Source organism: Amphiura filiformis, chromosome 1 (genome assembly GCF_039555335.1).
Source record: "Amphiura filiformis chromosome 1, Afil_fr2py, whole genome shotgun sequence".
Classification (NCBI taxonomy): domain Eukaryota; kingdom Metazoa; phylum Echinodermata; class Ophiuroidea; order Amphilepidida; family Amphiuridae; genus Amphiura; species Amphiura filiformis.
In genome coordinates this window covers 41,237,835-41,263,535 of record NC_092628.1, presented here as the reverse complement: position 1 = coordinate 41,263,535, position 25,701 = coordinate 41,237,835, and the positions used below count along the sequence as shown (strand labels likewise).

The 25,701-nt window shown below is 36.4% G+C and overlaps 1 protein-coding gene across 8 annotated transcripts in view; it reads right to left on the bottom strand.

The window, feature by feature from the left end:
- Positions 1 to 25,701, bottom strand: part of LOC140147081 (spectrin beta chain, non-erythrocytic 1-like) — a 107,922-nt gene continuing 82,221 nt past the window's right edge. For 5 of the 8 annotated variants that reach the window (XM_072168855.1, XM_072168868.1, XM_072168860.1 and 2 more), the window contains 16 exons: positions 24,991 to 25,209; positions 23,949 to 24,239; positions 23,169 to 23,377; positions 22,498 to 22,702; positions 21,744 to 21,938; positions 20,589 to 20,768; positions 19,551 to 19,795; positions 18,327 to 18,465; positions 15,982 to 16,026; positions 10,025 to 10,109; positions 8,963 to 9,054; positions 8,449 to 8,553; positions 7,138 to 7,322; positions 6,365 to 6,634; positions 5,468 to 5,641; positions 1 to 4,638 (listed from right to left, as the gene is read on the bottom strand). In XM_072168855.1, the coding sequence (XP_072024956.1) occupies positions 4,431 to 4,638; positions 5,468 to 5,641; positions 6,365 to 6,634; positions 7,138 to 7,322; positions 8,449 to 8,553; positions 8,963 to 9,054; positions 10,025 to 10,109; positions 15,982 to 16,026; positions 18,327 to 18,465; positions 19,551 to 19,795; positions 20,589 to 20,768; positions 21,744 to 21,938; positions 22,498 to 22,702; positions 23,169 to 23,377; positions 23,949 to 24,239; positions 24,991 to 25,209 (2,847 nt within the window). In that variant the 3' untranslated portion in view covers positions 1 to 4,430. The remainder of the gene's footprint in view (positions 4,639 to 5,467; positions 5,642 to 6,364; positions 6,635 to 7,137; positions 7,323 to 8,448; positions 8,554 to 8,962; positions 9,055 to 10,024; positions 10,110 to 15,981; positions 16,027 to 18,326; positions 18,466 to 19,550; positions 19,796 to 20,588; positions 20,769 to 21,743; positions 21,939 to 22,497; positions 22,703 to 23,168; positions 23,378 to 23,948; positions 24,240 to 24,990; positions 25,210 to 25,701) is intronic. The other 3 variants (XM_072168875.1, XM_072168895.1, XM_072168902.1) reach the window with 1 other exon arrangement.

The following is a 25,701-nucleotide window of genomic DNA, read 5'->3' as shown; positions in this document are numbered from 1 at the left end:
TCATGATTTCCACCATGATTTTAATTGGCTTTTTCTCATGGTCAACACATTACAAAACATTTCAAGTGCCTTTGCAGCTGACAAGTAATTAATTATGATAATTAATGATAATTAATGAATAATTTATATCAAGTCCACTATTTTCGTCATGAAATGGTGGAAAACAAAAAAAAAGTGATGTGTTTTAAACATATTTTTTGTTGTTGATTATATCACAATATGACCAGAATAATTAGTATTTAATCACGGAATATGCAAGTATAAATAAATTATGTGCATCCACTGATTATATTGTTTGCAACGAATTGGGCTGAATGCAATAATATGATATGAAGGTAATAAATTAGTTTTAAAAATGAATTTTATTTGAATACCATTATGAAGTCAATTGAATGACATTGAACACTTTAAGCTGATAAACTGAATAAGCACTGGTGAGAAAAAAAATCATAAATAAATAATTGTACTGATCATGTGATACATTTATGCCCTTTGTGCAAGTAGCTACTTCAAACAATTCTTTCTCGACAAAACCAGCCATTTTAGAATTGGGTGTTTCTCGTTGTAACTGTTCACCAAGTGTATTCTTTCTGAAAATCATTGGCTAGTAATATATTTGCACACCCTGTTCTCAAATTTGTAAGTCATCACCAGCTAGTTTTTCACAACTAGTTTTCCAACTCGTGTAAATTTGACAGCAAGTTTATTTCACACATATCAAAACTTGATTTGATTTTGTGAAAAGTTTGGCCAATTTTTCTCCAGAAATCTACAACTTGGTAATATAAGGTATTGATTTAAGAAGTTGCCGACAGTGGACATAATTAATTGTGGAATACATTGAACATGTATTGATAACACATGTATGGATTACTGATATTGATTATTGATTACAAATTTATGAGTTTACACTAGTGTTTCTAGATATTAACTACATTGTCCTTAAATATGGGCATTTCTAACATATTTTGCACTTTTTAGAGAAACCTGCAAGATGGTTATGTAATGTTTTGTTTACAGAGATTTCTATACGATGTATGAAAAAATAATTATGCAAATTTATGCAAAAACAAATAAAAGCAACTAAAATTTCAGTTCTTACACAAAGCAAAGAGGGAGTACAGTCAATAAATTGCAACTAAACATAGAAGTCCCATGAACAAACTTTTCTAATAATATTATATTCCATACAGAAGTTGAAACAAAGTATTTCAAGAATCATAAATAATTCAAAAAGTTTGTTCGCAGCACTTTTTACTGAGAATAAAACTATATTCAGTCTTTGCCCTTTTGGTAATGATCATAATATAAAGCAAATAAACTAGAAATAATCTGACAAAGAATAAAAATTCTAAACTCTTATACATATGATTTACAAGTATGGTGTTTTAACTATAGAGAACAATTATCATTTTTTCACTTAACATTGCAATAATCTTTTTTAATTGTTTCAAAGTCACATTACCTAGTCTGAATATACATTGGTTTACAACAGCGATTGGCTAATATTTTTTCTAGTACGCAACACCAAGAAAACAAGGATTTTTGGCGACTACACATATAAAAGCACCCATTTCTTTCTTACTTTTAAGAGAGATTTTTTTAAATATACCATAGCGTGTGCTTTTTAACAACCCTTGACCCGCAGTCAATTTCACTTGATGTAAAGAGTTATACTTGCAAGAATAATGACAAAAGCAAGAAAAGAAAAATTGAAAAACAAAAAAGGATAAAATAAATTGCTGATCAACGTTCAGCACACTGAAGAAAAGAAATATATTGTTGGCTTCTTTTGCCAACATTAAATTATAATTTGAAAGGCTTCTTTGAAGCAAATTAAAATATAGGAATAGGCAATCAAGCATCTGATAGGTTATAGTCAAAACAACAGACTTGATTATATGAAGGAAAGTTGGGCATTTGCCTGTAATTGGCAGCTTGAAAGAGGTCATTCACAGCATGCACATCTTGTGTGTGAGAGTCAAGCTCAACTTACGACTTTTTTTTATGTACCTGTCCAAATATAACTTCTTCTTGAATAGCATGCTTAATAAATACTATTTCAGCTTTAGACGGGTACTGCTGTTGTAACATTCCAAACACAAGAACATATAAGAATGATCTTTTTCTTAAAAATGCACTAACTCTCCTGTTCGCTTACTATATTTTTAAGAAACAAAAATTCATTTTGCATGTTAAGGAACTAAAAGCATCACATTTTATAACAGTGATTCTGATTGGTTGCCGTTGTATTGACCATGCCCAAATGTACTATTACCAAAAAAATTTACATTTATCATACAGCCATTCCGATTGGTTGCTGTAAAAACAGCCATGCAGTTGACAACCAATCAGATGTACTGACTCATGAAGAATGCAAAAGTTACATGTATACTTTACAGATCAGAAGAAACCCACATAATATGACCACACCACTCACTTTCTCAGGGTTTTAATTCCCTGCCATTTATGAACTTCTGATGAAAAAAAAAATCTTACTATTACATATTCTTCAGAAATTTCACACTTATGTTTTGCCACATCCTTTTTACAAATTAAGCATACTACTAACTGTCCGGCACGTATTATTATAAGGTCCTATGCACATGTTCGACACTGTGCACATACTACCAGAGGACTACGCTTAAAAGGATTCGGCAAAACATATTATGAACAAGTCGCCAATTAAAAAAATCTGGGCACTTTCTTTACATACTTTGCAGCTGAGGCAATTTTTTGCCTTAAATTTTTACTTCCAATCATTCCATGCTCTTGCCAATTGTCGTTACGGCACACAATAAAAAAAATCCTCATAACCATCATAATAATAATTATTAGCATTTTGGTAATGCTTAGTTTTTTAAAAGTACAGATCTCACAAACACAGTACTGCTAAATAAATTATTTTACATTTTCCTTGTTGTTTTGAATTACTAGGACCACAAATACAAACCAAATTTGGATAAAACGAGGCAAAAGTGATCTTCCGTCACATTGTTTAGGTCGACTTTGAATAAAACGTTTCTATAAATAGCAAAACTTCATACATACTCTACACCTACGTTATATACACACAAAACTTAACTGACTTCAAGCTACGTGGTTAATAGCTTGCGTCATCTACGCATATTTTACAAGACATGCAGCGTTTTTTAATATTTGTAATTACAGAGAATTGTACTGTAGCTAATATATCTTACATTTTCAAGCCCTTGCACTCCTTCTCATCAAATTAAAAACCTGTCACATTACTTTATATTCAATAAATTATATTTCAGAATTTTTATCCTTACTCTCTTTAAAATGTTTTTGATACAACTTGCCAATAATCACCTTCTTGGCAAACTACCCTATCTGATTTGCGTATACATTTTTATGATAAATGTTCTTTAAAAAAGTATTGGGAATACGTTATATTTTACATCCTGTATTTAAGTGTTACGTAGTCCCGCATACTTGATATGTGATCATCAGTTTTACAAGCAAAAAAGCTATCAGTTTTACAAGCAAACTAGCCAGTATAAATTTGTAACTAGCTCATTTAGGCTACGATGAAATGTGTATATATGTTATGTCGTTTTCATAAGCACTTACAGATAAGCTAGTTCCCTCTTAATATTCTTACATGTTATATATTATCTGCTACGTGGTAGGAAGATCACTTTCGCCAAGTTTTTTACTCAAAATGGATTGTAATTTCCTAGAACTGTTTCAGCTCTAGAGAACAGCTATTATACAACATACAATAAAGGCATTACACCCAGTAAGTAAATCGATTACTTTTTTTTAAATTCTTCATTTCAATCATTCCTGATGAGAATCAAAGAGGACAGTTTGAAATACAAGTATCAAGTAGGGATTTTTTTTTTACTTCTTGATTTTTTTTTCTTAATCAATATCTACAAGAATTCCACAGAAAAGGATAGTCCCCTTAATTACTTTTAATTAATTAACAAATCTCTCGTTAAGAGAAGATTTCAGTTTATACCATTATGGAATGCACTAACACACAAGACGACAACGATACACAATACTGAACTACATACTACATTTCTTTGGCTACACATTTATGTCGAAAATGTCGAAACTGTTGTAAAGAAGGGGTATGCGCTAGCACTATAATATTACTACCTAACAATATCATCATGCACAAATTACCCCTTCCCGCCCGTATCCCGTCTTCTAATTTTCAGTTAAAAATAGCGCTGTCCTTAAAACCATCGTCTAAATCCCCTCCTTTTTTTAAAAGTCATGTCCAATCAATTTAGTACTTAATAACATGTAATATATAATATATAACATCAATATCAAATATGTCTTAAGAGCTAGCGACTTGGAAAAAAAATCCTAAAAATGTTTGACAAAAGCATGTATAAGCTGATATAATAATAGTACATTGTATAACGTGTGTACACCACAACATCACACATTTACTTTTTACGTGAAAAGAGGCTCTTGCCTTTGCCCTTCTCTTTCTTGGCGTGTGCCGATGACGACTCCAAGGGTAGAGTTGCAGCTTTTGATTTGTCGCCCTCGCCGCTTGATTGTCCGCCGATGCTGGCGTTAAGACAATCAATCCAGTATTTGCATTCTTCATCATCCTTAGTTTGGAATAAGTACTCGCCACCGCCTGGTAATCTGTGTGGAGTAAAATTGAGAGTGACCGACACAAATTGTTAGTAACTGAAATGAACAAAGATGGTATTTTGTCGGATAGCAATATTAAAACTGATTATTCCAACTACAGTCCGTCTAATCGGAAGTACAAAGTACCGACGCGGACGCACATGTTGTGCCGACTTTGAAGGCACGCATACCTGCAACAGAGACGCAGCACTGCGCACTGTTTAAACGCTGTATAGTTGTATACGCACGCGTCGTCACTTTGTACTTCAGAGTGGACAGACTGTAATGACACCTGATGTCACCATAACAAGCTTTTCAGAAATGGGCTAATCAAGAACAAAACCCACCCGTATTTATACTTTGAAAGTTTGGTTGGATAACAGCAAACTTCTTTCTTTCAAAACATAGATACAATCAATAACAGTACAGAAGAAAATTGCTATGGATCAAGTAAAAATGAAAAAAAAATCATACAGGAAAACAAACCCACTGAGAACATTGTGAATTTTGTTCATTTTGTACAATTCCTACAAAAAACAAAGGTTTAACTCACGTTTTAGTGAGGGGGCCTACGCACTCAACAACATCTTTGACCAACTCATGTTTTCCATAGAGGTGTATGAATTTCAAATAGAATAGCCCATTGCTGTTATTCTTTTTGTCTAGTATGGCATAATCATTTTTCCACAGAGGGTGTATGGATTTCAACTGGAATAGCCCAACAAATCTTCCATGGACAAAAATCCTTGTCAAAGTTTTGAAGAAACTTTTCTTACTAATCAACATTTTCAGACAGGCCACACACTGATCAACTGAACAAACAAACAAACAAATAACTTACTTGAGCCTGAATACATGCTTCTTCTTGGTGTAATCATCAGCCTTGTCAACTTCTGCATTGGTAAGGTCAATTGCCTGCTCTCCATGGAAAGTGATTTCTTGGAGCTTGGATTTCTTGTCTTTGAAGAATGACAATGAGCTTGCAGTTTGTACAGCAAACACCTGGTTCCATGACCTGTCAGGGAGACAATGGTGAAATCACAGTCAAATATTTGGTTCTATTTACAAATCCACAGTCTTCAAGATCATTAAAATGTCACTAGTTCAATACTATCCTGAAAGTTAATAACGCCCACCAGGCTTTTTTTTTTTTTTATATATATATATACATTCATTTATCTTACATCTAATATAATTCACTGTTTTTCCAGATATTTCCCCGAAAAATTTCCCAAATTCCATGAGCAATATTTCCAATGTTGTATCATGATTTGAACTGTTTAAAACAACTACCTAGAGACAGAGAAGGGAGAATTTGTTCCAAAAGTATGAACTACATAAACTCAGTTTATAGCTGAATGGTTGCAGTACAGTTTGGAGTCATAAAGACACATGTATGCCAAAAATAATTGCACACTTGGGCCACTAAAATTTCCTAAATTTGGTTTTTTCTTCTTCTGAAATTCCCTGAATTTGTCCTGTCTGGAAAAATGGATATTCATTTTCCGATTTTGCTGATTAACAGGGAACCCATCCTTGCGTATAGCGTTCATATAAAGTCCAAAACCCTTTTGCCCTTTGTTTACAACAACATGGCAGAGATATTGTATACTTCAACATTAATTCCTTCCTTTCTGTATCACTTTCTCTTTGCTGTTTCTTAAAAAAATGAGTCTCACTTTGACTATCTTTGTCGTACCATTTGCTATTTATTCAGAGACGTTAACTTTCAACTTACCTATTTGATGCCTTCTTGTTAAGAGCCTCCCATTGGTGTTTCCTCATCAAGAAACCTTCTGCTTCAAACCTACTCTCAGCCAGCCCCTCAGCTGATGCCGATGTGGCAGCCTGGTCTCCTCCCTCGTCCAATCTGGGGGCGCTTTCTGCTGACCTTCGCCTCTCTGGGGCATCGGTAACATCTTCTCTTGATTCCTCACGTGGGGCTGGTGGCGCAGATTCCAGCTGTACTTGTTGCTCTACTTGTTCTACCATCTCTTCTGCTTCTTGTCTGTATCAAAACAATTACAATCGAAAAACAATGATCAAAACAATGATCAAATCTTTTCCGGAAAACAATGATACAGTAAGGCAATTATGTAAGGATTTTTGTCACTTGCGTTTTACTGCGTGGTGCCCATGCATCAACAAAATATTAGCTTGGTCAATTTAATAACGGGTGAGCAATTCTTGGCTGCCTATGATGGATTTTTACTTACTTCAGATTTTTTTTCTTTCTAAGAACGATGGTGTTATGATGTTTATGAATGAAGTTAGTGACTGATACGATTTTGTGACATTGCAAATGTCAAATATCAATGCACTTGCCCTTTAATTTTTCTCATCACAATGCACTCCCCCTTTTGGGTCGGGCATATTGTTCTGATGACAAATTTAAAGCGCATGTACATTGTGATCTTGGCACAAGGCGTTTCATTTTACACAATAATAGGGCATTCACATCAGCAAGTACTAAGTGACCTTGCTATGAACTGTACATAAGTCATATCCTACCTGATGGCTGCCTCCTCCTCACGCCTCTTGGCATCTTCCTTATCTTTCTCAAATTGTTCATTCATTTGCATGAATTCGTCCACCACACGATGCTTGAGTGATGGTGACTCCCTCATTGGTGGCGTCGAAATGTCAGACGCTCTCCTCTGCTCATCCGCTAACTTCCTCAGTTCTTTCAATTCAAACTGGATAGAAAGGGAAATCAAATTTCACTGGTAAGCAAATGTTCTCAACACAGATCCAAATAGTAAATTAGGTACTTACTAGAAATATTTCGATTCCTATCAGGAATCTTGTTCACTCTGGTGTGGTGAGTGAGTGTTTCTAGATGTTATCGGCAGGCTTTGTGACGGATTTTGATGACGTCACATGGGTTGCTTGCCGATTGATGATCTGATCGTAGATCCGATCAAGTCTGTACGCCCCCTCGTCCTTGTTCATGGTGGTGTTGCCTCTACTCCTAATCGAGATGGCCTCTTTGAGCCAACGAGTTGTTTTGTTAGCTTCTTGGTCGATGACTTTGGCCTCCTCCCACCCAATCACATGATTATTTATCAAATTTCAGGTTAGCAAATATTTTGTCAAAAATTTTTAAATTTCACAAGATATTTGCAACAACAAAATATATGAACAGATCCATGCAATATTTACTTGAGCCCCAAAATAATGATGGTATGTACAATCTATACAAAGAATGGGAAAAAACCACATACACACACCCTCAACATAATCATTGCCAAACAAAGTTAAGTTAGAGCTTTTTCGTATGTGGATACATAATATCGTGGTATGCCCTGTACCCCAATTGAGGTCATGCTGTGAATAACATATTTGTATGCTATTTGTATCTTCTTGCACCAATCATTGTCCCCCGTTGAAAATGAAAATAATATCATAGCAACCATGTGGGGGTGCTTACAAATTAACAAAGCTAATGACTATTTACAAAGAAAAAAAGCTCCATTATAAATCTTGACACACCCATTACGGTTTCTGTGAACTTAAATGAGTAAAGGAGTGACATTTTTTCAGTATATCCAATAAAAAGCTTATTCCCAAAATTACAGTTGATTCCGATTTTGTGTTTGCCACTGTGTTGTTATTTCGTTCTGGTGTACCAGAACATAATTCAAATTTGACAATATTTTTGATAAATGAATTAATCTGCAAAAAATTTTTGTACATAAACATTATGTAGTGAGCAGTTTCCAGTGGTATAAATATCTCAACTTTTTTTGAGAAAAGTGGGGGATGAGGCTCTGGATCACAAAATGCCCCTTTAATATATAAATCAACACCATCACGACTTACCGTTGTTAGTTTTTCTAGAGCTGTAAATCTGTCAGCTTGTGAGTTGAGGGCCTTTTCAAATGCTTCGTGTTGTTTGATCAGTTTTTCGACTTCATCAAGTGAGTTCTGAGGAGAAAGAGAGAGAAAACATGCAGGATTAAGAATTAGAAGGCAACTTGTCAGAGACTGATGAATATTATTAAAATGGTGAAAGTTTAAAAAGAGTAAGAACTTGTATCTTGTTTATATAATGTATGACTCCTACAGCACAAATCTTTACAAATAATAATAATCAAACCTGTATCAGTGTAGGATGAACCAATCAACATTTAGGTACAGATTGATGAGAACGAACAAACCAGCTTCCAAGTATAATTCTGACATCAACGGTTGGATTTATTCTGTTTAATTCATATTCAAATTTAACACCATATATTTGGACACTTGTTGAAACAAGAGCATGAATATACTGCTGCCTGAAACACAATGTTTATTTGCTGATTGTAATATTCTTGTTACGTTTTAAATGACTTACGCCATAGTCTTCGCTTCTAAGGTATGGTTCCTGGCTCATCAGCCATGCCTCTGCTGCGTGCGCATCACGGGCAAACTGGTACACTTCCAAAACTAGAAGAAGAAATAATGAATCATAATTAGCCGAGTGCAATTTGCTTACAAAAGAGTGTAAAGGATTCACTTATATCACTTCATCATTATCATATGGCTGCAGAGCAGGGCATCACACAGTCTTTCCAAGCACTACGATTTGTGGCCATAGCATCTGGTTGCAGCATGTTATCTATGCCCCCTAAAGGCTTCTGAACGCAAGACAGGTAGTATCTGAGGAAGTAGCAACTAGTTTTGTGTCTTTAGAACATAAATATGTAGAATTTCAAATGGGAATTTTAGAGTAAGTTGTCATGACAGATGAAAAAAATTGGCATGGAAATCAAATTTGATGCATTCCTCAAAAAATGCTAATTTTTACAGAAATCTGCTGTGCTAGTTGGATTCCTTGTATCATTTCCTTTCTGGAAATGCATACTTTCATGTACTTATCATCATTAATCTTCAAGATACAATACAAACCAAAGTCTAAAATTTCCCACTTAAAGTGACCCTTACTTCCAAATTTTGAGCAGTTATATTTCACCAGTGGTTTTGATATTAAAAGCAAAAACGTGTATAACAATGGCCCATAGAAAAGTAGATACTATGTTCCAGTGGTGGTTACCACTTTATACCATGTTTTTGATCAAACCATCGCTTTTATTCCACCAAACATATCTTGTGCGTAAAATTTTACAGGGGTAATGGCAAAAATTTGAGCTATCTACTGATATCAAAATCCCAGTTTTGATGAGGTAAAATAGGGGTATGATCCTGTTGATCTGGTAACACACCTTTAACAACAAAATTGGCTATTTCAGTTGAAATCCATACTCCCCCTATGCAAGACACAGGGAGTATGAATTTCAAATGGGGTTCCCTAAATGGGTGATTCCATTTGAAATTTACACCCCCTGTGTGGGAGATTAAGGTCATGTCTTCCATAGGGGGTGTATGGATTTCAACTGGAATAGCCCAATAAACTTACTGAGTTGTAAGTATTCCCATCTGTGCTCCCATCCATCAATCATCTCCTGTCGCTGGTTTCCAACAGCTACCAACTTAGCTCTGATCTATAGTGTGCAAAGAGAAAATACTGGGGTCAGTATCCGACAGTGGTAGGTATTTATCTTGTACGTAGCATTCGCCAAAATCCCTGAAATGCGCAAACTGCATTTACGAATTAGTCACACCGGGTGATAATCATACATCATGCACAGAAAGTAACATTTTGACTGGGCCCAATGATTCAAGCAGGGAAGATATTATAATATACAAAAATATACAATTCATCAATTTTAGCATCAATACTACCAGTGCAGAAAAAAACTGGGAAAAGTTATCCTCCCTGTGATTGTATCACCTGAACGTATTTTATCACCCTTATTATTGCACCTCAAGTTACTGAATGGTGGGTTTCTGTTATATACCAGTCAATAGCAGTGTTCGAAATATGCCCAAAAAAGTTACAGGCCAGCCGGGCTTGACCTTAAAAAGTTAACAGCCAGCCGGGCCGGCAACTAGATGCCAGTCAGAAAAGTTACCGGCCAGGCCAAAAAGTTACAGGCAAGCCTCGAAATAAGCAGATCTGGACCAGGAGCCAAACATTTGGAAAAAGCGGCTCTTGGTCCTGTGATTATCTAGTGAACCAGGAGCCATTTTTAAAGAGCTAGGAGTCATTTAGATTTTAATTGTACACATTAAACACAAAAACCAGTTAAACTACCAGGCTCTAATTTTTGTTTAAATGTATAGAGCCTGGTTCACTTGATTTTGTTGTGGACCAGGAGCCAAAATGTTATGACCATTGGGTAAATGGCTCCTGGGTGCCTGCTTATTTCGAGGCTTGGTTACAGGCCAATGGCCGGCTGACCGGCCTTATTTCGAACGCTGGTCAATAGTTTGTTGTGTCTATGGTGCATCCTAAATGCTACTGAAATCCACCCAGGGGTCATTTTCACATCATCCTAAACCCATTGTAATTTCCACCCATCATAACTGTAACATGCAAACTGTATGGAAGAATTGCGACGGGAGTTATGATAGGTTTAGGACCTGTGAAACTCTTTGTGACATCGAATCCTAGGTTTCATACCGGTAAACAACAACTTTCCTCTTGTTCATTTCTTGAATGCAATGCATGATGTAAACCAATGAAACATATACTTTTGTACATTACACATTTATGCTATCATGCAGAGGTCATGACCTCTGCGAGCTTTTTTTTTTTTTTTTGCAACAAATATAGGCATTCTGGGAAACAGTGGCTTGATGTGAATATGTGTGTCGACATGTATAATTACGCCAAAATGTTGCAATGGATTCTTGAAGATGTTCATCAGGACTGTGTTCATTATTATTTGTGGAATTTTCATCAATGAACAGAGATGAGGGGCAGTACAATTTAAGTAACATTTTTGTATAGGGAAATATCACTTGACAACCATCAACAACAGCCCTCAACAACAGCTGTACAATGATCATCAACATTAGCATAGATAAAGATATCTGCTTGTTACCAAAACGTCTGCACGTAGTTGTAAGTGAGATTTCTTTGGACTACACCAGGCACAAAAAGAAACTCATCAGTTATAGTCATCCTTGCTGTTCAACAACCTGATAATTATGGATATTCTGAAATATACATTTTGTTAATTGGACTTTGCTTTCTCATTTGACACCCTGTTCGTGAAAATTGAGTCAGGATCGACCAAGATACGGGTCTCCAAACCCTCAAACCCCAAAATAAAAAGTTGCAATTTCAACAATTTTCAATAGGAACGAAACTGTTGTATTGCACACAAGCACCACAGGCCAATCGATAAAGCACACAATGTAACAAGCGTTAAAATTTCAACTTTTGATTTTGGGGTTTAAGAGTTTGAAGGCCCGTATCTTGGTCAATTCTTGATTGATCTTCACGAACAGGGTGTCAAATGAGAAAGCATAGTCCAATTAAGAAAATGTATATCTCAGAATAATCCAAAATTATCAGGTTGTTGAACAGCAAGGATGACTATAACTGATGAGTTTCTTTTTTGTGCCTGGTGTAGTCTGATGAAAATTCTACATGAATATTTTTTTCAATGTATATTTCTTTGAAGCCATGGGTGACATACAAACTGTAAACAAAATTAGATGGCAAGCAAAGAATTCAAGGGAATCAAAATGTTGGACATAAAATGGAAAATCACACTAAATATATATGCAGGGTGTAAATTCTTGGAATGAAAGTAACTGTAAACAAGGTGTTGATACTTATTCAATGAAGTATGCAATTTTGAACCAAATGGTGATAAATAGGAATAAAAATGTGTTCCGATTATCGTAAACTTATGTATAAGGTTTTATTTTGGAATTAAAATGTCTGAAGAGTAAAAACAAATATGCAGGCATCAGAATGATGGATTTTTTTAAAACTGCCTGAAAAAGCATGTGAATTCTACCTTAAAAGGCCCAAAACAGGCAAAAAAATAAAAATGCATAAATTTGGACAACAAAACAGCCTGAATTCAGACAAAAGCCTGAAAATTCTCATCCCTGAATATGTGATGCAGCTAAGGCCGGTGTCGACAGGTTCTCTGTCGGAATCCTGTCAACAAAGTGAATTATGTCAACATATCGACAGAACTTCGTCCATGGCGACATAGTGCTCAGGCAATGGCCCAGTAAAACTTAGTCAGGCAAGCTCATTTTCACTCAAAATATTGGCCATTTCCAATGCATTTTCAACAAAATGCAATGCCAAATCTTATCTTTTACCTACTATTTCACCAACTTTTCATGTTATTTGCCTTCAGGGGTCATACTTTTGGCAGTATTTTGCCTTGTTTTCCGGTGTAAATTGTAAACTTTATCGCTACCGGCTCACTATGAAGACGGCCATCTTGAATAATGCTGAAATTGCCGATGGTGTTTCTAGATATTTTTAGGTTACAATTTTTAAAATATTCCTAAAATCATGAAAAAAAAAAGTCCTGGTATTTTTTCGGAACCCAAATGTATGTCGACGTCAAGATACAAAATATGTCAACATCAAACGGTGCCGACACCAGCCCTAGATGCAGCACATCAAAAGGGGGGACTTCAACCTCGAAGTCAATTTTGAATTCAGTATTTTTGTTTCGAAAGCATTTTGCAAGGACTGAAATGACACTGAATTCAATCGTAACAGTACGCTGGATGATGTCCACATGCTGCCCCCTGTATTGAAAACAACTCAACAACATTATATGCCAGTGTGAACCCATGGTATTTCCATAATGAGCCATGGGTGACCTGCCTTGTATACATGAGAAATGGTTCAATTATTCATCATAAAATAACAAATGATAAAACAAACAAATATGCAACATTTAACATAAACTGCATTATAAAACACTTCCTTTTCACAGTTACTTTCCCAAATCGGCTCCAATCCAATTCCAATGTTCCCTTATTAATTACAGTACTAACTAACATGCAAACTATCATTAAAAAAGTATTATTAATTGAAAATGCAATCATTAGAATATTAGTTGGCAAACTGTTTGCCAGTCACTAAGTGTTTTCAAGGCAAATGGTTACTAGTTAGTATAATGTTCATCATTCATCATTGAGTATGAGAGAAAGAGTTTTTACGGCTTCTGTAAGTGCATGATTACAAATACTTATGAGTATGTACTCAGAAACTCTCCTGACTAAAAGCTTGGTTAGTAAAAATATTTGTTAGTCAACCTCATACCCACAAACATAACTTTTTAGGTCATTTGATAAATCTGTTCTACTTTATCCAACTTTTATTTAAATTTGGGTACACATTATTATGAGATGGATGGACTCGCTTTTTATCATTTATTCATAACCTCATTAATAAACGCGATGCGTGCGATCCAATCATATTTTATTATTTGTGAAAACGCGAACGCAAATCGAGCGCAAATCGAGGTCATTAATATGTCGCACACAATTGACTTCTGCGTATGCGCCGTGTTGTGCGTCCAACGAACTCTTGCGCGCTGGCTGTCGATTTGGATTTCGCGCTACCATATTTCCACAGATTCTGATACGCACTTTTGTTATTGGTCGTTTTGTTTTAGCCTGATCGATTTTGGGAAAGGGAAGATGTAAAAATTGTTTATTTTTACAAACTTTTGAGGAAAATTTGGTGTTATTTTGTAAAGTTAAAAGATCAAAGTGACGGTTATGAATGATGTTAATAACTTTGCATCGGTTATATGTAAAAAAAAAAAAAAAATCTAAACATTTTGCTTTGGACCTCGGAATATCCCTCGGGGCTCGCCCTCGGGATATTCCTCGGTTCCAAAGGCAAAATGTTTAGATTTTTCACAATGCCTCCAAATAACCGATGCGCAGTTATTAACCTCTAATCATTTAATTAAACAAAAATTCTCATATCTTAAAAATAATTATCTTTGGGTGAAAATATTGTGTGATCTGTGGACTAATTTTCATTTCTTCTTGTTTTGAGTTATTCCAATTGAAATTCATACAACCCCTATGGAAAACATGACTCAATCTTCCACACAGGGGTGTAGATTTCAAATGGAATCACCCATTCAGGTAACCCCATTTGAATTTCACACTCCCTGTGTGGAACATTAAGGTCATGTCTTCCATAGAGGGTGTACTGGATTTCAACTGGAAATGCGCCAATGTTTGTCTTAAATTATAAATCGGTTACAGCTGTCACAGCATGACATGTACATAGACAAAGCTGCACTGCTGAATAGGAAACACATTTGTAAAAAAAAACTGATTTAACATTTCCAAAGAAAATAACATGCAACCAAATTCTCCCAAGAAACCCTGGACTATTCTTAAGGAAGAAATTCACCGAATCTAACAGTGTCATAGAAGTACAAAGCAGCGTGCTACCAAAGCAGCAAAAAAAGTTGGTATGCTCAGATCTCACCCATTTAAACAAAAACAAAAACCTATGGTACGCTTTATCAAGAAACTCATATCATTATTTCTTTTTTCATATATGCATTTTCTGCAAAGTTTTCATATGCATTTTTTTGCACATTTGTTTGTTGTTTTTGGTACCTTAAAGAAGCCCCATACATTGCGATTGATTAGCACTAAAGGGCAAGACTGACAAATCCCAGGTGCAACATAAAAAATCTCATCGCTCCCCTTTTTTTACTTTATTTATCACTTTTTAGGGCTTTTCTTATATATTGGTTCTACTCACAATAAGAGTGAAAAGAACACATTTTAATAACCATTATGTATGGTATAACCTTACAACTGTATAGCCAGAAACCCTTAGATATTTATCAACAACGTGCATACACCAATTCCGATGATATTGATTTAAAATGAAAATAATCTGATGATGTATATTAATACGTAGCGGTAAACATAAATAGGAAGCAATTTAAGACTTCTACGCTACTCAAATTTCACTCACCGGAGGGTTTTCACCGGGTCAACCGGCGTCTTCAGCAGATGTGAAAGTGCTCGGTGAGTGAAATTTGAGAAGCGAGAAGTCTTAAATTGCTTCTAAAATAATCTGATTTAGCAATTTGACAAAATAGTTGTTCGAAGAAATAATTATTTCGAAATGTTATGCCTGACATTTCCAGCTTACATATTGAGAATGTTACCTTTAACTCATATGTAGAAAAAAAATATGCAGCTTAAAATGTATGCATCGGTTGTATAGCTACACTGTCAACAATGTCCCAGGGTTTCCGACTACTGAACTTCAGCTAGTGGTTAGTGATGAAATATGAACCAGGAATATGCATTAGGCATGTCTGAATCTATGTACAGAATGTCTTTTGCATATTCATAATGCTTATTTCAAATGGGTTAGCAAAAAAATTGCAGCAGCAGCAGCAAGATGCGAGAATGAAGCAATGCAAACAGAAAAAGCAATAAAAATGCGAGACCCGTTTTGCAACGGTCTCTCGTTGGCGGGGTTAGCCCTAAACTTACGTCGTCAATACCATCATCATCTTTACTTGGCTTACTGGATTCTTTCTGATTAGAAGAAAACGAACATAGGATAACGAACATACGATAACAGATATCATGCAAAGAGCTATTTACGCAATAGGAATTAGTCCAATGTTTTAGACATTTTAGAGCTATAAGTAATAAGCTTAGTTGATTTTGGCGTATATTTTTAATTGCTTGTATTAAGATTGTTCACTTCAGGACATGCTTAGCAAGTAATGAGTAAAATCAGATACACTATGACTAATTGTCATGCTTGATGTACATTAAATGACTCGACAAAATTAGACGTTCACAAAACTGATCAAAATTATTGAAAAGAAAATCAATTTCATTCATACGACACTCACAATGCTTGAGATAAACCACAACTACAAACATGAATGCTCCACACGATTTAGTGTCTTCAATGTATAACTTTTTTTTTTACTTCTTTTCCTCATGAAATGCATATTTTGTTATTTTTGTTGGCATTTAATTGGGTAAATGTCTATGAAGTAAAGTGTGCTGAGGCTTGTGGATCAACGTCTAGGCGTTGTGCTTGTGCGTTGCACACTATAAATCACTGCGCTTTTTTTATTTTTTTATCCATAGTTAGCAAATTCCCCATATGGTGGGAAAGGTATTATTATTTTCAGGTAAATATTGCTCTGTGAATAGTCCACAAATTTTTTAATGTAACAAGATCTTTCAGTATTTGTTTTTTTCCCAGCCACTTTGACATGTATTATAAACAGGATTTACTAATGACAAATGGCAAGAACAGCCATGAGTGATACTAGCGTTTCACACTGAGCGTATATCACTGCAGGTAACTGAATCTTATTTCTGCCATTTTTAGTCAACGACTCAACATCATTCATTTAACTAAACAACCGGGAATTCTACTGAAGTCAACAACCAATTGTTCTTTAGTCCCATAAAAGACACAACCCAGCATAATATGAACTTGTGGCAAGTATACTGAAAGATCACTGCAAATTTGTGAACTATTCATTAGAGAATTATTATTACAAATTTGCATTATTAGAGCCAGATTGCATTTTTCATCATTTTAGATTGCATTTGAATTGAGTGAGAACTACAATCGAGTATAATCTGCATCTATTAGGCAATTCCAGTTGGATTCCATCCCCTCCTTATGGAAGACACAACCTTAATCTCCGCACAGTGTGTGTAGATTTCAAATGGAGTCACCCATTCAGGTAACCCTATTTGAAATTCACACTATATGTGTGGAGGATCAACATCATGTCTTCTGTAGGGGGTGTAAGGATTTCAACAAGAATAGCCCATTGCTGTTTTTTTGTGTGTCTAGTATGGCATAATCTGACAATAGCATATAATTATAATGCAATATGTTTTGAGAATACTATATGCACTAATGAGCAACTTGTTTCTATTTTCTAAATATGATTAATGTTTTCAACATACACACGCTTCTATTAAAAACATGTTGCAGTGCTTCATGAAAATTTGCTCACTAAAATAAAACACTACAAATGATCTCAAAATGTTGCCAACAGAACAGCTTTTTTGTCCACTGCTACAAAATCAACTTATCAAAATTAACCAAATATTAAACCCATTAATTTGTATAAACATTAATTATGAAATTAAGAAAATACAATGAAGTTTAATATTTTCAACATTGTGGTAGCTTTGCAATTGGTGAAAATACACTGTTATATGGCACATCTTGGAAACAAACATGCTACTATACTGGATTTTATCCCAAAGTACGATGACCTAGGAATTCAGAGGAGGTTAATTGAAGGCAGCGGTGTTATTTTTTTTGAATAAATATATTTTCATAATAGAATCCCATGATCATTCCAGTTGTATAGATGAAGTGCTTTACAAAAAACCAAATCAATATCCAAACACCCATTTAAAAAAAAAAAAAAAAAAAAAGTTTTGGATTTATATAGCGCATTTTTCATGAGGAGTTAAAGCGCTGTAATTTCGCTGCCATGGTAAATCAACACAATTGGATTGCATCAACTAGGTCGCTTGCAGCCGAAGCTGACGCAAACCTATCCGCACTTAGATTGTAACATCCACCAATTATCTGTGCAGCTCCCAAAATTCCATTTGGTGAAGGAACCAAGCACAACCAGGGCTTGAACACGGGACTCTGTGGGGCAAGGCGAGGGAACAACCGCTGTGCCAAAAACATGTCAAAATATTTGAAATTCAGAGACACAAATCAAAACTTCAATTTTATTTACAAGTTTGACTTTGGGTGCAAACACACAACATGTATGTACAAATAACTTCTGTCTGTGAAACAAATATAGGATTATTTGCAGTGAAAAGCTTACCTCTTTTGAGGCATAGTGGCTGTTCTCCAGCATGCCTTTGCCGAGTTCAAACAGCTCTGTGAAGCTGTCATCTCTGGTATCAATCTCGGCTTTGATGTTTTGATGTTGGTTCATCAACAGCTCTACTCCAGAAACATCCCTGTGACAAAGATAAATAAATAAATAAATAAATAACACAAACCAAAACAAATACTGAAGTGATTTGTAGTGCACTACAGTCTGTCCACATAGAAGTACAAACCAAATCTGTGGCATCGGGGGTAGATGCTTTACATCACACGCAATGTGTGTTTAAAACACGCAACGCGTAAAGAGCATAGTGCGCTCGGCAAGTACAAATCGCGAATCAGTTGGTGCGCCAAAGAAGCATTTACACACGCAATCACGCATTGCACCGAAATATTTATTCTCATACCTCCAGTTTCCGATGTCTATTTACTTTGTACTTCTTTGTGGACAGACTGTATATGCCAAACCCACGGGCCTCTGCACACTTTACTGACAGCCATTAACTACTGGCCCCAATCATTCCATAAACATTTAACATGTCAGGCAGCTAAGAAGCGCACACCCTGAACATACCACAATGAACCTTGCAGCCAGCATCAGCTCCCCAGTTTTATACAAGTTACAACAGGACAATATTAGCAGTGAAGTTATTTGTCCAGGGAAATTTCAAGTTAACTTAATTGTTCATGAGTAAGCTAATAACATTGTCAGGGTTCAAACTTGTACCCTCATGCACCAAGAGTAGCGCCTTAGCGTATTTTGTTAATGTTTGTCATGATTCGCTGAGAAGTTCTTGCAAACACAACATGTTCATTTATTCAAAAGGGTTTGATCCAAAAATTCAAACAACTATGCAATAATGAGAAGAAGAACGGAACATCATGGCTACTACTATCATTTTTGAAATTTTGGTTTTACTGACCTCAAAAATGGTCTGACTGGCCATCAAGGTATAAGGAAAATAATAAAGATGTGATCTTTGCTTCCTTTATTCTCAGCATAATTACAATGGGCGATTCCCGTTGAAATCCATATACCCCCCCTATGGAAGACAATACCTTAATCGTCCACACAGGGAGTGTGAATTTCAAATGGGTTTTCCTGAAGGGGTGGCTCCCTTTGAAATCTACACATCTTGTGTGGGAGATTAAGTCATGTCTTCCAACTAGAATATCCTGTTCCATGGGGCTCACATCCTTTAATAGACAAGCTTACCTAGGCCTATCCTGTGTTGTAACTTGCAAGATCATATCGTCCATCCACATCTGGATCAAGCGCACCATGTTGAGGAATTTGAAGAGATCGCCAGTGTCGGTCAGCTTTTCTGCCCTCTCGTCGATACCAAAGTTGAGTTTGTTCCAGGCATCGATGACTTCTTGTTCCCTAGCATCAATCTCCTTGGCTTTCTCACCAGCGTAGGCAGCACGTAACAGGGCGGCTTCTTCTTTCACTTGATCAACCTATTATGTGTATCAGAACAAGCCAATTGATATGGAGTAAAAGAGTATGCATTGTAGGCCTGTTATCGACACATGATTTCTAATTCAACACTTCGTCGGGGGAAAAATACGACAAACAACACATGTCGAAACTCGTAATGAGATTTTAAAATGCTGAAAAAAGTCGATAGATAAGCTGAAAATCATGCCAATATGAGTTACGATTGCCAACGTCCGGTGTAAACATACTTTCTGGATCGTTCTACTTCCGGGTTCTGGTCAACTTCGGGAGGTAATTTTTTTCCCTTTTTGATGTGTCGTAAAGTGTCAAAAAAGGACAATTTATTTTGACATGTCGAATTTAGGGTCATATTGACGATAATACAACACATACGACAGTCGATAACAGGCCTAATGCATTGTACGTCCCAACTCATGGCAAGAGGAAACCCGGACAGCAACAAACCTTGTTCTGGAAATACATCCAGTGTCTTTTGGGGGATATGGACAGCATGCTGAGTCAAGGTCAACTATCAGCAATTGCTCAAGACCGATGTGGCTGGAAAAAACTTGTAGTCGCTTGCTCCACAGCCAAAGAATGATGATGATGACATGATATTAAATGTAACATTTTATGCAAATTTCATGATTCTCTTGTAAAGGAAAATTATTACCATTTACGTCATCCCTCGCTGGTTTAGTGGTAAATTGGGTCACTTTAAAATACAGGTCCCTGGTTCAAGTCTTGACCTGCATATCCAAGCTTGAAAGGAATATTATGGAACCCTGCTAATATCTGCATTGTTTGACTTACCGCTGCCTTGAATGTGTGGATGTCACTCTGGTATGCCTCGTGTTTACGCTTGAGGACTGTAACGGTCTGCGCATCCTTGCCGAGTTCCTGTGACATCTCGTCGTGTTTCTCTTCCAGCATTTCCAGCACCTCTTTGGCATTGGAGTAGAATTTATGGAGCTCATAGGAAGCTGCCAACATCTGATAAAAACAAAATGTTTGAAATACAGTGTTAAGTTTGGTCACAAGTGTCACAGGTTAAAGGTCTGGTTTTCCTGTATGTGGCTGTGTTTGTTTTGTGTGGTTTTTTTTTCTCTTGACAAAACTTGAATTTCCAAGTCAAAATATGTATTATATCAACTGCTGGAATATGTGTTCAACAACAACTAAGGTGCTACTCCAGTTTGAGAAAGCATCTTATCAGAATGTGAACAGTTTCGAATTCAAATTTGTATTAATTTGGTATAACCAAACAATAACGATATACAGACATTATCGGCACTCATTTTATGTGAGGGCAACTTCCTTCTTGAAGTTATTTCAAGGTTCAGAAAAGCATAATAATAACAAATGCCTGGAAACAATGGTGAAAGTATCTGAATATCAACTACCCTGCTCAGTGTCTATTACCTGACATACTGTATTGTCTGTAATAAACGCCCCGGGGCATCGCATATTTCCAAAAGGGGGGCATTTATTAGAAGTGAATTTTCAGTGAAAAAAACTTTAAAATCGGGTTCAATTTCCCGATGGTGCTCCTGTTGAAAGTAGGGATTTAAGACTATACTAATGGTGGCGCCCACACAAAAGCGTGGAAACTGACATTTTCGTGGTAAATACAACAAAATGACACCCGTAAGTGCATGGAATTAATGAATTCTACCATACTTAGGCAATGAAATGGTGGAAGTTTGAGGTTTTGTCAATGCAATTCAGCGATCGTTATTGATATGACTGATGTAAGTTTTAAGCTTACTCACATGATATTGCATGGAAATGTTTGCATTTTTGTCAATTTTTCAAAACTGCAATACAAACTGCCATAAAGTAGTTTCCCATAACAGATCTTTTCTAATTGTTACCAGTTAAAATATTATTATTTAAACCACTACATGTAGTTAATTTAAGACCATTTCATTTACAGACATCACAGTTTAGCATTGGATTGTTTCTTACCTGTGTTCTTGTTTCAATGAGTTCCAGCAAATCTGCCCATGACTCATTGAGTTGGTCTTTCCACTCAGCGATGGTAGCAGCATCTGTGTGTCCATCATCTATCAGTTTGTCTGCCATCTGGTTGACACGTGCCACACGATCTGAGCCAATGTTATGAGTCTCGCGGGCAAACTCTTGGAATCGATCTTGCAGCATCTAAGAAGATAAAGGGAGAGACGTTAGACATTATATTTTACATTATCTCGCTTGAATCAATTCTTTTCTGATGAAGAGTTGCATAAGCTAAAACATTCCAAAGTTGCCATAAATGATTAATATCTGACATTAGGTTAGTTCTTCTCTGTTCATTTTATCAGGTTACCATATAAAATAATAAAAGGTGAACAAATAGCTCTAGGGCTGTGTTCTTTTCCATTAGGAAATAAAAAAAATGCTACACACTTCTAAGGAAGTTCTTCATCTTGAAAATCACACAATTTTTTTCTTTCTTCTAAATCGTACTAGTTTTCAGCACAGTACTTCAGCGGTCTGCCAATTTGGCACAGTTTATGGCGTATTCCATTAGTGGGGTTCTGATTGGCTAATTGAATCATGTCATCTTCACATCAGCACCTCATTTGCTAGGCAAACTTTTACGAGATAATCAGACAGAGCAGACGGACACGCTGAAGTAATTTGCTGAATAGTATAGAAATTATTGGAAAAAGATCAAAATCCAACAAAGTGAAGTGAACAAAACAAGTGTACTACTTACAGTAACATGTTCAAAGTCTTGTCCAAGTTCATGAGATCCTGCAACAACCTCCCTCTCAGCGATCCATTGTTCCAGATCTTCTACTTCACGGTTGAGTTGGAAGAGTTTGACCATCTCGTTCAGACGATCTCGTCTCTCCTCAGCCAGATCCTTGAGACCGGCATAGAGTTTGTCAATTTGGGACTGTCGGATTGCAATCTGGTCGCTGCAAGGTGTTAGAGATATAAGAATTATTATTATTACGATATAACTTGAATTCAACTGTAAAAGCAGTTTTTTGGACTACATTTATTTTTTGTGCATTTTGAATTCTAATCAGCAATTGCTGAATATATTCCTTTATAACCAAACATCAAAAAACCTCAATTCACAAAGCATCGGATATGCATCTGCATCATCATGTAAACAGTCATATGGGCACGGAAGGCTTGGTCAACCAATGTAGACCACCATGGCAAGGTATGCCTGTGCGCGTGTCTGGTACCTGAGGGGTCCTTGGTTCAAAACCGCACCCGAGCAAAGTTTTCTCTTCTTTCTTTCTTCCTTCCTTCCACCCACCAAAATAGGCCTGGGGCATTGGGGTTAAAATTATGAACAAACTTAAGGCAAAATCGCAAAACAAATCAGAAACTGTTTTAAATCCTTTAGAGAAAGATAGCAGCATGACTTACCTCTGTGGATGATCTTCATCAATGAGTTGTTTAGCTTCCAAGGACAGCTCGTTGATGTTTTCTGCATAATCCTCAACCATCTTCTCCAGATGCCTGTGTTTGTTCAGCATACTGTGAGCCATAGGTTCATCCTTGGCACGCTCCTCACCCATCATGTACAACTCTTGCTCGCTCATCCACGCCTCTGCTTCTGCTGCGTTAAAGTAGTACTGTTGGAGAAGAGAAACAAAGAATAATTGTCATGCAAGTGCAATGGCTGCCTTGTGTTACATCTTGAAATTGGACTTGCAGCGGAATCTAAACATTAATGTTCTCAAGAGTCATTGGGTTATGAAATTGTTCATCAGGTGCTAAAAGTTCCACCAGGAAACATCACAAGTCCCACTAACCTCTGACCAAATTGACACCTTAGATACCTTAAGGGTCCCACTTTCAATAAAATAGTTTTTTTCATCAAGGAAATTCTTTAAGTTAACATTCCAATCCAAAAGTTTTGTTTGCCTCAAAGCCAATAAATAATACAAACCATGCTCAAACCCAGCCCATGCCCATCTAACCACATCTTGTGGTATATTCTAGCATTTGAACATCTGGGAAGGTTGCCACCTTTGCAACAAATTTCAGGTGCACATATAACACTGAGGTTGGCAAATAGGTTGGCCTGATTGCACACCAGATCGGATGTCAGCATGATCAAGAAAATCATCTCATAATGGTTGGGGGAGCTATAGAACCCCCACCAGATGACAACAAAGACGGAAACCTGCAGATAAATCCTACCTGTTGTGCTTTCTCCGAGTCCACCAAATTGTCTTTGCGTGTATCCTGAGCATCCTGCAACTGACTCCACATGTCATCCAGCTCTCCAATGCCCTGCTCCATAGCGGCAGACTGGGGATGACCCTCATCAATCATGGCCTTTGCGCGCTGGATCACATCTTCCTTGCGTGGACCATGACCCTCAATTTCACCCTTGAGGGCGTTGTTCTTCTTCATCAGACTCTGGACATCCTGTAAGCTGTTACCCATGTCTTCTGATGTGGCAACGGGCATTTTCTGCCCTACCCATGTCTGTGGAGAATACAATAATGCACAATGAATTATTTCACTAAATATTTGCCTTTTGCAGATACCAAATTGTAAATATTTTGGTATTCTCCTCCCAAAAAAAATTGTTTAGAATTTGTTAAGACTTCGTTATCTACACACAAATGAGTCAATTTCTTGGATACTTTAGAAATATTTGCTTGTTTCTCTTACGACAAGGCTTCATTTCATAGCGCACAATTCAGTGTTTGACTTATAAGAAACCAAAAACGACTAGATTAGATGATGACTTAATCAGTGCGGCAATGCTCTCTCTATCCTTATTTACCTTGTTACAATAGTCTCAAAATCCCAGGTTTTGAGTTTACAATCCAAAACTCATCCTTTTTTTTATGTCTGAACTATGTATCTATGTAAACAGCTGCTATCAGTATGATTATAGCACTGATGGGTTGGTGCCAAGATAGTTGTTAAACTCCCGCTTGAAGCTTCATCCTATATTATACATGCATACCACAAATTGTATTGTAGAGCAGGTTTGAAATGCACAGAACTTTTTAGTTAACCAAGCATGATCCTGAAACCTAGAATAGAGAGTTGTGCTGATATCAGGCCTGGAATGATCCCTTACTCTCTTTTCAAATGAGTAAGTGAGCTCTTAAATTCTTCAGCTTATCTTAACTTTTGAATCGTGTGGCGCTGCATGCCTACTTCAATCAATACGAGTTGAATACATACAATTAGGTTTTCAACCACCTGATACGATATTTCTTACCTTTTCTTCCTCTATGTCCCTCAACAGTTCCAGGCCACGTCTGTTAGCCTCCAGTGCAGCACGCCTCTTGGTCAATGGGTCTGACATGGTTTGGAATCTCTGCTCCACCTGTGCCTTCTTGGCAGTGACTCTTTCCATCTGTTCTAATGGTACAGTAGTCATTGAGCACTCCAACTCTGTCACTTCTGCCTTCCTCACCGTTACAAGATTCTCCAACATCTGACAATTTAATATACACCCACGTGTGAATTGTTAAATTCAAGCTTAGCGGAACTCTTTCCATCTACTCAAGGGAACACCAGGCAAATTTCATAAATGGTTTGAATGTATCAGTATTCTTTGATTTGACTTCTTCATATTATTATATCAAATCATTTTCCCATATAAGATTATAAGATTTTATTCAGGTGACCAACAGAAATTTGCCAAGTAGCGCGTACATTTCAACAATAATTTGGAAAGTGTCACACACCTCATTTCTGTATTTTCAAAAAGCAGTGGTACAACACAAGTACCAAACATTGTTTATCAAACTACACTATGATCAGCTTGTACTAATAGGCAGGACTTGTACATCCTGGATTAATATAAAATGGTGTACACAGAGCTGCACGACTGGCGCAAGCTTCTGTGAATTATCGGGTGTTAAGTTGGGATTTTACTGGCGCATGCAGTAACAAAGAACAAATAATTCTCACTTACATATTACGA